Source organism: Corella eumyota, chromosome 5, assembly GCF_963082875.1.
Source record: "Corella eumyota chromosome 5, kaCorEumy4.1, whole genome shotgun sequence".
Lineage (NCBI taxonomy): Eukaryota > Metazoa > Chordata > Ascidiacea > Phlebobranchia > Corellidae > Corella > Corella eumyota.
The window spans coordinates 9,509,261-9,523,578 of record NC_137494.1 but is presented as its reverse complement, the minus strand read 5'-3'; the positions used below and the strand labels follow the sequence as shown (position 1 = coordinate 9,523,578).

The 14,318-nt window shown below is 23.6% G+C and overlaps 1 protein-coding gene and 1 long non-coding RNA gene across 3 annotated transcripts; both read left to right on the top strand.

Moving 5' to 3' along the window:
- The first annotated feature begins 2,837 nt into the window (after positions 1-2,837).
- On the top strand, positions 2,838-3,243 carry LOC145753692 (uncharacterized). The gene is made up of 3 exons (XR_014283853.1): positions 2,838-2,921; positions 3,022-3,081; positions 3,193-3,243. It is a non-coding gene; the product is annotated as an uncharacterized LOC145753692 (long non-coding RNA).
- Positions 3,244-5,878: 2,635 nt separating this feature from the next.
- Positions 5,879-13,584, top strand: LOC145752334 (uncharacterized). Of its 2 annotated transcripts, none has more exons than XM_082568601.1 (22): positions 5,879-6,019; positions 6,553-6,723; positions 7,154-7,183; positions 7,430-7,600; positions 7,823-7,867; positions 8,097-8,261; positions 8,364-8,408; positions 8,838-9,008; positions 9,189-9,233; positions 9,419-9,583; positions 9,681-9,725; positions 10,118-10,291; positions 10,432-10,476; positions 10,745-10,915; positions 11,148-11,192; positions 11,368-11,538; positions 11,623-11,727; positions 11,819-11,923; positions 12,067-12,150; positions 12,227-12,301; positions 12,376-12,542; positions 12,666-13,584. In XM_082568601.1, exons 1-22 carry the CDS (start codon positions 6,011-6,013, stop codon positions 13,525-13,527), a joined length of 3,066 nt encoding a protein of 1,021 aa, XP_082424727.1. In that variant the 5' UTR covers positions 5,879-6,010; the 3' UTR covers positions 13,528-13,584. The 2 variants fall into 2 exon arrangements, with proteins under 2 accessions (XP_082424727.1, XP_082424726.1); XM_082568600.1 differs by having other exon boundaries at positions 7,154-7,198.
- The last annotated feature ends 734 nt before the right edge of the window (positions 13,585-14,318 follow it).

The window sequence follows — 14,318 nt, the reverse complement described above, 5'->3', positions numbered from 1 at the left end:
CAATAAGCGATCATTGGTGCGTGAAAACTAACTTTAGGTTTGCTATACAACAAAATTAATGTTTGTAATAATATCACGCAACTAGTCGATAAAGGTTAATTTAAGTTAAAGTGAAAGTTATGTAAATATATTTATTTAACTATCCTCTCTTTTATGAAAAAGGTTTTAGTTTATTGTTACAACAATTCAATTAGATTTTATTTAAAGAGATGGTGTGGTCGCAGAGTATTTTATTTAATTATGTTGGAATTTTTTCAACTCAACTTGCACGGGGATACCATTATTTTTAAAATTAATGAGTTATTTTTGAGATATCGGGATTTGCATTTAAAATATTGTAAATAGGGAAAGTCCCTAAGCTCGCATTAACGTGACGCATGACGTCATCGTCGTAAGTTCATACGCTGGCAGAGTTGGGGAAATATTCTTATTTTGCCTTTTCTGAGCCGTTTGTTGTACTTTTTTTAATTTTTTTTTGCAGAAAACAAACTAAGCATGAAAAGCAAAATTTAGCCATATTTTATAAGACATTTTTTACTTTTCAAGTATTTTTATTTAGGTGGGCAGTATTTGGAAAATTCTAACAAATTAAGGTTATGTTGCTAATTTTAAAAATTTACCAGCCAGAAACGGTTGATATTGGCTGACAAACACTTACAAGAAACAGACAGATTAACTAAGTGTTACTGAAGCAAATTTTACCTGTTAGAACAGTAAGTTTTGCTTAAAACTCAATATATCCGAAAATTAGGTTGGGTATTATACAAAAAAAAAATCGTCATAATCACTAAACGTCACATGGATAAACCACATGTATATATTATATATCAATAAACTATAAACACTAAATATTCTGGTTGACATCTTTTATGTATTTTTTATCTATAATTTTAAACAATTAATATTATAACGTTCAATATACATAAGTCTTTAAAATTTGTCACCCCTGGTAATAAATATTAGTGTTTGCTGCTATTCTTAACTTTAGTTGGTGCTTTTACAAAATATAGCCAAAATAATTGTTATAATATAACCAAAATAAAAGTATAAATCGTCTGTATAGGCTATATATATATATATATTTAAGCTAACTTGAACAATTTTACAATGTATAAATTAAAAAGTCATTTTATTTTAAACTAAACTAAGACTGTGTTAACGGCAAACTTTGCTTCAATAACACTTACTTAGTTGACCTGTCTATTTCTTGCAAGTGTTTGTAAGCATTTTTACCCATAATTTGTTAAATGTTTTTAAACACAGCTACCCAATTAAAAATTTAAAAAGTAACAACTGTCCTATATAATATGGCACCATATGAACTATATGAACCTACGACGATGACTTCGTGCGTCACGTGACGCGCTAGCGTAGAAATTTTCCCTATTTAGAATATTTAACTTTAAATCCCGATATCTCAAAAACTACTTGAACAATTTTTAAAATAATGGTATCCTCGTGCAAGTTTTTCCAACATAATTAAAAAAGAAAATCTGCGACCACACCGCCTCTTTAAATAATTTTTAAAAACGTAGTGACTTTCTTTATTTAAATAGAATCTCGTTAACATGTTTTACAAAAAATACACAATCAAAAAAATAAGTAAGTTAGTAAAAAATTAACATAGCCGATCAAGTACAAAACTTTATAAAATAGAGCAACTAAACTTAAAAAAACAAAAGTAATGGCTGCAGACTTAATCTACGTACACACAAACCAAGATAATCAGTATTCACGTTTAAGTGGCGTGACATACAAGGCATATACGTTGGAGTTCTAGTCTTGTTTAGTTACGCTTTTTTGGCAGGTACATTTAACACACAAACGTTACGTAGGCATTTTCTGATTGTAAAAAAATACTTATTATTTTTGAAACTTTATTGTTTCTAATTTAATAAATGCAACGTTTTTGACAAACAATATTCTATTAATAGTAGGATTAGTGATTAAAGTATTTGTACATACAGTTAGTTGTACAGCTAAAAATGCTAATTTTTGGTTAGACAGTTCTACATTAGTTAAATCATATTTTTATAAGTTTATAGTGTAAGTTTTTTGCAAAGTACGCAAAAAAAGACGACAAACAAACCGATTAAAAATAAATAGCGTTACCCCACAGAGATGGTTACCTAATCAGCACTTGTGTTTGAGTTCTCAAAAGAAGTGGTTAGTTAATAATTTTTTTTATTTTAGTGTTTTATTAAAGAATAAAGCTATGTAATTTTAAGTTCTATGTCTAGTTTAGTTACAAATTTAGTATCGAAAAACCTATGATGAGGCAGTTGAATCTAAGTCCGAGTGCTCAGCCCGAGTATTAAGAATAATACTCATGCTCGTCAATCAATTTTTTGTACTTGTACACCGAATATTCTATTACCAACGTATACGATTAACAAAACATAAAAAACACGATGTTTGCCTTTTTCTAATAATTTATAAACTACTCCCAATTATAATTCGTTACCTAAGCAACAATTGCGCAACAATTACACTTTTTTTGAATATTTTACGCCTAATAAATTTAAGACTTTTATATTTTTGTTTAAACATAAAAATTATATCCCTATCAGCAGTTAGTAGTTTTGCCAACGTTAAATATTTCATAATCTAAAAATTCGAGTTTTTTGGCAAATATTTGCAGTTTTAATTACTACGCGGAAAAAACTTCTTGTAAGTAGTCATACGTTTATATGACGTCATAAACGAGTACTCGGACTCGACCGAGTATCGTAACAAAATACTCGAGTCATCGATTTTGTCTATTTTAGCCTTTAGTCCATCCCCAGAATAACCCATAAAGTTGTGTTAACTTCTATAAATTTATTTTTATTAAATTAGTCGTAGGGGTTGAAATGATTGAACATAAACTCATAGGATTACTATTTGATTGATTTTTACACCTATGAGAAATTTTACACAAGGTAAATGGTTATTTAATAATAAATTAGAAAAATGTTATTTTTTATTTATTGTAACGCAATATTACAACCATACAGCTCACCAAATATAATTTTCGTATAGATACTTTGTTATAAAGTTCACAGGAAATTGGAAATTTTTGAATTAGAATGTGGGGCCCAGGTAAATAAATAGAAAAGTTTTTATACTTGAGTATTTTATTTTTTGTCCATTTTTTTAAACAATATTTATATTTCATATATTTTTTTAATAGTTTTCTTTATTTTTTTTCAGATGGCAGCTCATCGGTAAAATCTAGATTTTAAAACACTGTGTTTATTAGAATTTAAAAAAAACTTTAAATTTATTTTTTTAAATACCTTTAAAGTTTACTATTTAATGTTTAAACTATTAATTGCTTTAAATTTCCCTAATTTTTTTTTATGTTTTGTGCTACAGGAAGTAAGTATAACATTAATATTTTTTTTAAAACAATAAATGCATTTTAAATATCGACTTTTTTTAAAACAATTTAAAAAAAAACCTTTAGAAAAAGAAATAAGAAACCACTACCTAATATTTTTATACCTAATTTTATACCATTTTACATTTAAAATATTTGTTTTTATGTTATTGGAAAAACAGGATGTAAGTATTTAATAATTAAATTAGTTGATATAAATGTAAAAAAAAATGTTTTTCGTTGTTAATAAACATAAGAATTTGTTTAAGTGAAAATATTTTATTAACCACACTTTTTTTGTTTATGTAACACCAGGAAGTAAGTATGAATTTTATTATATACAGATTATAATTTTGCAATTAATTTATGTTTTAAGCAATACCTTTGAATATAAAAAATTGTAGATTTAAATTTAACTTTTGTTATTAAGAATTTTTTTTAAATTTTTTTAAATTAAGTTCTTTTTCTAAGATAAAACTAAGAAAAACCATTTTATTTTTTTATAAATTGTTTTTATGTTTTTGGAACAACAGTTAGTAAGTATTGAATAAAATTATATGTTTAGATAATAATAGAATTTGGGTTTGGTGACCATCCATAACATACTTAAATCTTTATGTAAACATTAATACTTATGGCATGTTTTTAATACTTATAAGCATGTTAAATCTTTAAATTGACTTTGTCATTTTTTCCCGACGCATTATTATATTATTTATTGTATATATTATTATTCACCGAAATAAAAAAATGAAAAAAGGTTAAAATCTTTAAATTACATTTTTTACTTGATTTAAAACTGCTTTTATTTGTATTTTTTAAAATTATGAAATGATTAACTGTTTGTTTAAATTAATTAACAATTTGTCAAAGGTTTAAAAATATCTTATTTAAAATTTTTTTTTTTATATATTTATGAAAAAAACAGGATGTAAGTATTACATTTATTATTAATATTTATCATATTCAAATATTTGCCTTTTCTTAACTTATTAATTAAAAAATACAAATTTAAAACTTATTTAAACAGATATATACCTAGGCTAATTAGATAAAAATTAATTTAAAATTTAAAAAGGTTCAAATTAATTTTATAGCTAACAACATAAAATTAAAAAAAAACAGTTTTTAATAATTTTTGTAATTCTTTTATGTTAATGGAATAACAGAATGTAAGTATTAAACATGTTTTTAAAACAATTTATGTTGTATAATCTATTTATTTTAAAAAATTTTCAATTTTCAATTAATCACATTTATTAATCAATTTTTTTATTTTTATGTTTGTGAATCAACAGCTTGTAAGTATTAACTTTGTTGAAGATTTCAAAACTTTTACCTAAATAAAATGAGTAGTCATAAAAGTCAATTTAAAACAAATATTTTTAAACTAGTTAGTATTTATTAAACTATTGAAGTCAAATTTCTTTATATTTTAATAATTGATTTAATTTTTATGTTTGGAAAATAGTGGGTAAGTGTACATCATTCGTGAAATTGAATATATTTAGTTTTTTGTGAAATTGTGTAGTTTTGTAAAATCTAAATAATGTTACATTTTTTGAATATTGACAAAACAAATTAAATTAATATTATTGCCAGTTTGATAATCAATGCACCTTAATTATAAGAAGTAGCAAGATCATAATTATGAAACTTTGAATTAATTTAATTTTGTGGTAAAAAAATTAAAAAAATGTTTTTATTTTTTGTTTATTATTTTTAGAGCTGTCATTTAAAAAGTAAATAATTGAAGTGTTAACACAGTTATTATCATATTTTATAACCTTATTTTAAATTTTTTTGACAAATCATTTAAACTCTAATTTTTTTATTTTTATTTTCCTGGAACAATAGAATGTAAGTATTAATTTTACTATATAGTAACTAAGTTTTTAAATAATTAACACTGAAAATTTACAAATTAAGTTTAAACAATTTATGAATAGCATTTTTTATTTTTATTCAAAAAATGAGTATAATTCAATTTATTTTTTATATCTATGTGACATCAGAATGTAAGTATTAAGTTTAAAATACTTAAATTAATATGATTTTATTATTATAAAAAATTTTACAAAACTGTGAACAAAATAAATTTAAGTACAACTGGATGATAATTTTTTTAGTTTTTATTTAAGTTAAAAAATACTATTATTATTTTTATGTTATGGACAAAAGAGAGTAAGTATAAAATTTATAAAAAAAAATTTATAAAAATAAAAATAATCTTAATTATCAAGGTCATTACAAATATAAGTTTTTGTTTAATAAAAATGATACTAATTATAATATAACTATAATAAACTTAGTTATGAATTTGTTATAATAAACTTGACTAGCCTATTAATTTAAAATTTTATAAAGTTTTGTGTTTTTTTTTTCTAATTTGCATTTTATTTTTATGATTATGGAACAAAAGGATGTAAGTATTATACAAAATCCTTTAATTTTTAATTTATAGTTAAAATTAAACTCTATAGTTAAAAATAAATTTAAAATTATTTAATAACTTTGAATTTATAATAATTTACTAGGATACAGTAAATTTAAAAAAATTAGTTCGAGATTTTGGTACAATAGTTATTAAATATAATTAAATATTTTTTACAGAAGATACTTGTTGCGCATAATGTATACAAAAAAGAAATGGAGAAGGTAAAAAAGTTTGCAATACCTTGTTATTGTAATTAGTCAAACAAACATAAAACTTTAAAATAAATGTAAAATATAAAAATGATTGACATTTGTACAATAAATTAAGTTCATTATTTTGGTATATTTGGCATCAATCTCTTTTTAATATACTTAAAAAACTAATGTCAAAAGGCAATAAAAAAATTATTTGACTTAAGTGTCAATTTAAACATCTGTATTTAATACCGAATCTTTGTTTTATTATATTATTGCATTCTTAAGGCAAAGCAATACCAACTTTTGCAATTATATTTGTTGTGAGATGACAACAACAAATCTATAAAACAGGTTCTTGACCAATGAAATTGTAGTATATTAGTAGACCATTTAAAAAAGAATAAAATTTTTAAAAAAAGTTTAAAAACAAATTTTACCGCTGCAAACTTACTTTTAAGCCATTAAAATTACATTTTTCATTCGTTTGCAAAGCCCAAAAATAAAACTGGGTATGGTGCAAAGGATGTCTTTCTTTGCCTAAATGCTTTCTCTTGCAGAGGTGCAAAAACCAAGCTTTGGAAGAGGATGAATTAGAAACTCATCATCAAATATCAGAAATTATTGTTAAAGAATCACTCACTCCTAATCTTTTTAACAACAAAAACTTTCAACATTTTTTGGAACAGACAAAAGAACAATATACAAATATGAATATAAGAAATAAGGAGGTTTGTTAAACATTTCCAAATTATGTAAGAAGAAATTTTTAATAAGTTTATGTTTAATCATTTCATAAAATAAATAATACTACTGTTTAATTGATAAATAAGGGCAAAAAATATGCCAAAAAGTAAAGTAAAATAATTTTAACAATTATACTTAGTTTATGATAAATGTGTATATGTTCATTTTGTATATTTTTAAAATAAAAAAACTGCTGTTTGTGGAATATGAATAATTATCATCATGAACAAATATTTGTTCCCACCATATCCTATTGCAAAATGTAGCCTTGAAGAAGAAAATCTATTTTTATAGAATAAGAACAATTAATTTTTTTAACACATACAGTTTAAACCAAAAAAATATTAATAAATAGGGCAGTATATTTTAGTTACCGTTAAAATTAATTTAATTTTTTATTATTAAATTTTAAAGGCAATCAGCATAGCCAAGAACAAATATAAAGTAATGACGAACAGCGTAAGCCTTACTTAAGGATATATCTTACTACTAGCAGAATTCAACAAAACCTATTTTTTAATCATATATGATAAAAAAGTTAAAATATTTAATAAAAATATTAAATAAGAGTTAATTAATTTAAAAAAAGTAAAACAAATACTTAAGCGGAAAATTTGTTATGTGAATATTATTAAAAACAAAAAAAAAAGAACATGAAACACACATAATAACAAAATCTTATTTTGGTAGAAATGTGAAAATCTTGTTTTGGAAGAAATTGAGTTCGAAAACCAACATCAAACATCAATAGATGTTGTTAAGGAGTTACTTCACCCTGATCTTTTTAATAGCACACCCTTCCAAGATTTTTTAAACCATTCAAAATTGGAACATACAAATATAAATACAAAAAATCGGGAGGTTTGTTTAATATTTTTATTTTAAATAAAAAAAGATTAATTACATTAAACCTTTAAGATTAATTAAATATGATATAAAATGTGTTAAAGTACTATGTAAAACTAAATCTTTATACAAATTGTATTGTAAAACAAAACTTTCTACTTTATTCTCATAGGTACAAAATAGAATAGTGCAATTTAAGAACCTTAACTACTAATTTACAATTTATTATTCAAATAGGTAATCACTACTGCTTTAAACCACTATAAAAAACGCATGAACAGTGTAAGCATTACTTAGTAGTAGATTCTAATTAAATTTTATTTAAATTAGGAAAAACTTATTTGTTTAATTGTTTACGTAATATTATTGTGCGTTAGAATTCAACAATTTTTCATTCAAATTTTTTATAAAAATTTATATGTTAATATACCAGTGCAAAAATTACACTTAAACCTTATAAAATGTTAACACATTTTGCAAAAGTAAATAATATTGTAATTGTTTTAACCAGGAGTGTGAAGAACAAGCTTTTAACAAAATAGACTTTGAAGGTCGACATCAACTTGTTTTACGAAATGCCAAGAATAAGATTCCTATGAGATTATCGGCAGAGTTTGAAAAATTTGTAAAAAATGCTAAAGGAGAATATGAAAATAAAAATTATATTAACAATGAGGTAGAAATTATAAAATATTTTTAAAAAATAATGTAATACTGTCTAAATTAAAGTGTCGTAAAGGATTTAAAAAAAAATTAATATTTATCTTTTTATTTGTAGACTATACTTGCCACACAGTGTGTATATGAAGAAGAAATGGAGAAGGTAAATTGTATTAGTTATGAACTAAGCATTATTTTAGAATAAGATAGATGCCATTTTCTATGTTTGTTTAAATAATTAAATTTAATATATATGTGAAACAAATTATGCGAACATGATTTTGTTGTATGTGGTTGCCATTATTTTTGATTTTGAATGTTCCTATTAAACAAGAATAGTAACTAACAAACTACTTTTCGTCCACAAATTTTACTTGCAAAATCAGTGCACAAAGGCTAATAAAATGGCATTGGTAACTTAAGAATAAGCCTGTTTTATAAATGACTTTTTACAAAAAGCACATAAAAAAAAAATTGAAAAAATAACTAATAATCAAAATTTTATTTTAGCATTCATTTTTTTAGTCACGAAATCTACAAACAAATATTAAAGATAGATAACAATATTACAAATAATTTTTTTGTTCGACAGATTTGCACTAACCATGCTTTAGAAGATGACAAATTTCAAAATGCATGCAATATATCAATAAATGCTGCCAAAAAATTTATAAACTCACACCTTTTTTACAACAGTTACTTTCAATATTTTGTAGAACAAACGAAAATGAAATATGAAAATATCAATAAAAAAAATAGGAAGGTTGTTAAAAATAAATTACTTTTATAAGCAAGAAAATAATCCATTTTTTTTTGTTTAAAAGTATTATATATAAAGTAAATTAGTGTACATATATTTACTTGATATAATTTTTTAAGTTTTTTTTTTTAAATTAAATAATTTTTCAAATTTTTAAAAATATTGACAACTGATTTTTTAAAGGCAATTTGTACAGCTGGGAAAATATATGAAGCAGTCATTAATCATGTAAGCATTCCTTATGCCTAGATTTTATTTTACTCTAAAAACTATTAAATAAAAAATGTTCTGTCTCATACCATTTTATAACTTTATTTAACTTGCTGAAAAGGTAAAGCTAAGAACGTTTTAACAAACAGCATATATGTATACAAAATTAATAAAAATACATGCTAATTTAATTATTTTACTAGAATTGTAAAAATCATGCTTTAAATAACGAAGAGTTTAAAAATCAACATCAAAAAGCATTACAAACTGCTAAAGAATCACTTCCCTCAAATTTAATAATGGAATTTGACAAATTGGAAGAAAATTTACGAAAAGAATATGAAATTATTAATATTAAAAACAATGAGGTTACAATTATAAATATTAATTCAGATATTGCTATGGAATATCAATAATTTTATCATAAAATTATTCTTAAAGTTAGTTTTACATATATTTTTTTAGATTGTATCTGATGCACAAAATCAATATTTAAAAGAAATAAAAAAGGTAAATTGCACTTGTTATGTAATATACAAAAGTAAAAAATAAAAACTTTATTTACATATTTTACAAAACAATTTAAAAACTATTTTCCTGTATTAATTAATTAATGCATTTTATTGCGCTTAAAAAAAGCAATGTAACGAAAGTAATAAAATGTGATGGTAGCAAACTTCTTGAAAAATAAATTTAATTTTAAAGTTTGATATTCTCTGTTTTCTATTTTGTGACAGTAAAGCATCATGCTTTACAAAATACTAGTTTTTTGTAAAAATATAAATTTTACCGGCCATAAACTAATAGAACACGGTATTTAGATGCTTCTCTTTTTTTATGCTTTAAAATCTACATAAAAACATTTAAAAAAAACAATAACAGAAATGCTCTACTGTTGGCAGATTTGTTTAAACTATGCTTTAGAGGATGATGAACTAGAAAATGCACATAAAAAATTAATAAATGTTCTTAATAAAGAGTTTATCAACTTTTATCTTTTTAACAACAAAAACTTCAAAGAGTTTGTGAAAACAACAAAAACGGAATATAAATTAACCAATAATAAATATTGGGAGGTTTGTTATATGTTATTAGTTTAATGTACACAAGAAATTTAAATGAAATAAAAAATAAAGCGTATTATTAAAAAATGCTTTTAAATAATGAGTAAACATTAAATTACCTTAAATCAACTTACAACTGATGTTTTTTAAAGGTTATTAGCACAGCTAAAAACAAATATAAAGAAGAAATAAGCAGTGTAAGCATTATTTTATCTCAGTTTTCTAAACAAATTTAACGATTTATTCTTATATTATTATTTATATGTCATAAAATACGAAAATTGATTAATATTAAAGAAAATTTAATCAAATTTTTATGTAACAAAACCATTTGTGTAAAAAAAGTACTAATATTTTTATGTATACAAGGTCTAAACAAAAATTACTACCTTTTTTATTTTTTTTGACAGTGTTGTATAATTCAATTTAAAGAACAACATCAACATAAATATTTTAATTTGTCAGGTTTGTGAGAACAATGCGTTTGAAGATAATGAATTAGAAAAAGCACATGAAAAATCAATCAATATAGTTAAACAATCAATTCACCCCAATCTCTTTATCAACAAAAACTTTCAGGACTTTGTGAAAATTACAAGAATTGAATCTGGAAACATTAATAAAAAAAACTTAAAGGTGTGCCTCACATTTTTGCTATTACTTAACTGAGAAATAAATCAACCTATTTTACCCATTTAAAAAGTGTATAGGGTTTTAAAAAAAAAACTTTAAACAAAAATAAGTTGTTTAAAGTATATAATAATATAAAACAAACTATTTTAAAAATAAATCTAGCATTTTATGAATAGCACAATACATTTAAAAGTAACCTATATAATAATACAATTACAACTTATACTTTTTAAAGGCAATTATGGAAGCCAAAACTCGATATGAGGAGATCATGAGCAATGTAAGCACCTTTTACTGCAGATTAAACATTAATATATGTAAAAGAGTACACTACAGCTAATTTAATTGTTACAAATTTATTTGTTTTACGAAAACTTAAGAGAAACAAAAGAAAATTTAAAAACTAACTAAAAAAGAAATGGTTCCGACTTTTAAAAATTTATGAATTTTTTTAGATGTGCAAGAACCATGCTTTGGAAGATAATGAATTAGAAAATCAACATATAAAATCTTTAAACATTATTCAAAACTTATTAAACCCAAATCTTTTCAACAACAAAAGTCTTCAAGATTTTGTGGAAGTTACTAAAACAGAATATAAAACTATTAATGCAAGAAATTGGAAGGTTTGTAGTAATATATAAAACTATCATATATAGAACACTTACTTTAATAAAATTAAATTTAAACAAGTAAAAGAATTTATGTAGATTAACAAAATTATTCAAGAAGACCTACAACATGCTACAAATAGGTGCAAAACATTGGAGTTAGATTTAAGGGCCACTCAACGAAACTTAACTAAGGAGACGGAGGTAAATATATAAAATAAAACATTTAATCCAATACTGTATTTTTTATATGCTGCGAACTCGTTTTTATTATCTAGCAATTTTTATTATCTAGAATAACAAAAACCTAACAGAACAAATAGAGCAATTATCAAAAATCAACTGTACAAACACTCAAATGTTACAACAAAAAGAAGAACAATTAAAAAAAAGTGAAAAGGTAAAAGGTTTAATTATATTATAGTTGACGAAGCTAACATTTATCTTATAACTTTTTAACAGAATTCACGAAAAAATACAAATATTCTAAATGAACTAAAATTAACTCATATGTTTTATTTTACAAATTTGCATTTCACATAGACAAACAAAATTCTTGCTGCAGAAATTCACAATTCTAATTTGAAATGTAAGCAAAATCAAGATCAACTTACTTCCCAAATTGAGGTTAAAAACCAGTAAACTTGAACTTAAAACAGAAATGTATTTTTATTAAAAAAATAACCCACATATAACTTTTCAGGAAACCAACAAACTTAAAACTGAAATTAAAAGTTTACAAAACAATATAACGTCCCTAGCCCAAAAAAATCGGAAGGTAGTAAATGTATACTTACTATTATGAGTCATATTAAAACTAAAACATAGTTTATAAAATGTGTTTATTTTTAGTATTACAATTCTAGTGAGGTTACAATTAACAAAGAAAAAGAAGGATTTCTTGGTAGAGGAGGTTTTGGATGTGTGCGTCTTGGTTTTCTTAAACATTGTGGAGTGGTTGCTATTAAGTGCATCTCTTTAACAGGAAATGATGATGAAATTACATTAAAAAAAAATAGGTAACTTGCTTTTTAAATATAGATTCAAAGTCAAATTTAATATCTCAAAATTCTAATTTAACAGATAACCCATACTAGAGTGATATTTTTTACAATTCTTATTCCTAATCTTATTTATATTAGAATTATGCACGAAGTTGATATGTGTTTACAAGCTACTCACTCAAATGTAGTCCGTTATGTTGGCTATACAGAATGGGGTCCTTACCCCAAAACAAGTGGAATTATCATGGAATTTATGCAGTGTGGCAACCTTAAAACTTTAATGGTGACAAAGATGAATGACATTAAGAATATACCAATAGTTTTAAGGCTAAGATTTGTCTCGGATATTGCATCTGGAGTTTCTTTTATTCACAACTTGCAAAGTGACCAAAGAATGACTCACGGTGATTTAAAAAGTGAAAATGTTCTTCTAACAAGCAATCTAAGGTGCAAAATATCTGATTTTGGTGGAGCTGACTTAGCAACTATAACTGACCCTGGTCAATCAGGTATTGCTCAAGCGGATAAATGTGGGGAGCATACTTGGCTTTACACAGCTCCAGAGCGATTGCAAAACATAGGTTCAAAAGTTATGACTGCAATGGATGTATACAGCTTTGCAATGATACTATTTATGGTTCTTGCTCGTAGACCTGCATGGGTAAAGAATAAAAACATAAAAAGAGATGATCATGAAAGATTGGTAATACAAGGTGAACGTCCAAGTTTAAAAGAAATTGTGAAGTTGGAAAGCTCAGTTTCTAGTTCCGATGGAAAACTTGTTACCTATCTTCAAGATCAAATGACAAAGTGTTGGAATCAAGAGTATAAACTTCGCCCAAAGATGATTGAAGTTAGAGACCTTATTAATGTTGAACTTTCCAAGCAAACTGATGTTGAAATAAAGCATCATGCTATTAGCATTGTTAAGGAAATGAACATTTTGCCGCCATTTAAATCGACTATCTCATTTGAGCAAATCGAAAGTTTTAGATATTAACCTGTTTCGCCTTTTTAGATCTAGTCAATAACAATTTATCAAAATAAAAATACCATATTTAAATGTTACATACAGTGGTCATACAGATTTCCATGTTGGATTTGGTTTAAAATTTATTAATGACTAAAAACTAATTATGGTTTGAAATCTTTGATTTCAGAAAAGGGTTTATTTCGAAATTAAACAAAAGGCAGATAATAGAAATCGTAAGTATACAAAATTTAACTAGATTTATTTGATAAATAAAATATGGTTGAAAATTTTTTCAGAACAAAATTATTTAAAAAATTTTAAAATATCAATCTTTAATTCTTTAATCAACAAACTAGAAATTAATATACTTAACAAACAAAAATTATTTTTTTAACTCAGTTTTAAGTTGTTAATATCAGAATATATATGGACAGAGTTTTTAATGCCCAAAATTTAAATTTTTTTGCAAAAATTTAAAAAAAATGTTTTATGTTGAATGTTAGTTAGGTCAATGCACGTCTAATAAAATATAAATTTTAGGTTTTGAGAGTTCTTCAATTTTTAATAAAAGTGTCATAACTTTTATGAATATTAAAATTAAAAAAAAATATTTTGTAAACACGTTAATTGGATCTATGCAATTTGAACAGAACAATTATTTATCGATTTAAAATTATTTTTTTTAAATATATATGCAATATCATTGGCCAAAAATATCACGTGACCTAATTAAACCCAGAATAAAAATTCGTTGAAACTTTTGTTTTACTGAAAATTTTTGCGTAATGTTTGATCTTGAATGTTAGTTAGGACAACGT

Coding starts and splice junctions, on each gene's coding strand:
- LOC145752334 (XM_082568600.1), top strand. Junction 8,409..8,837: donor ATGAAGAAGAAATGGAGAAG/GTAAATTGTATT, acceptor TTTGTTCGACAG/ATTTGCACTAACCATGCTTT. Junction 10,916..11,147: donor TTAATAAAAAAAACTTAAAG/GTGTGCCTCACA, acceptor TACTTTTTAAAG/GCAATTATGGAAGCCAAAAC.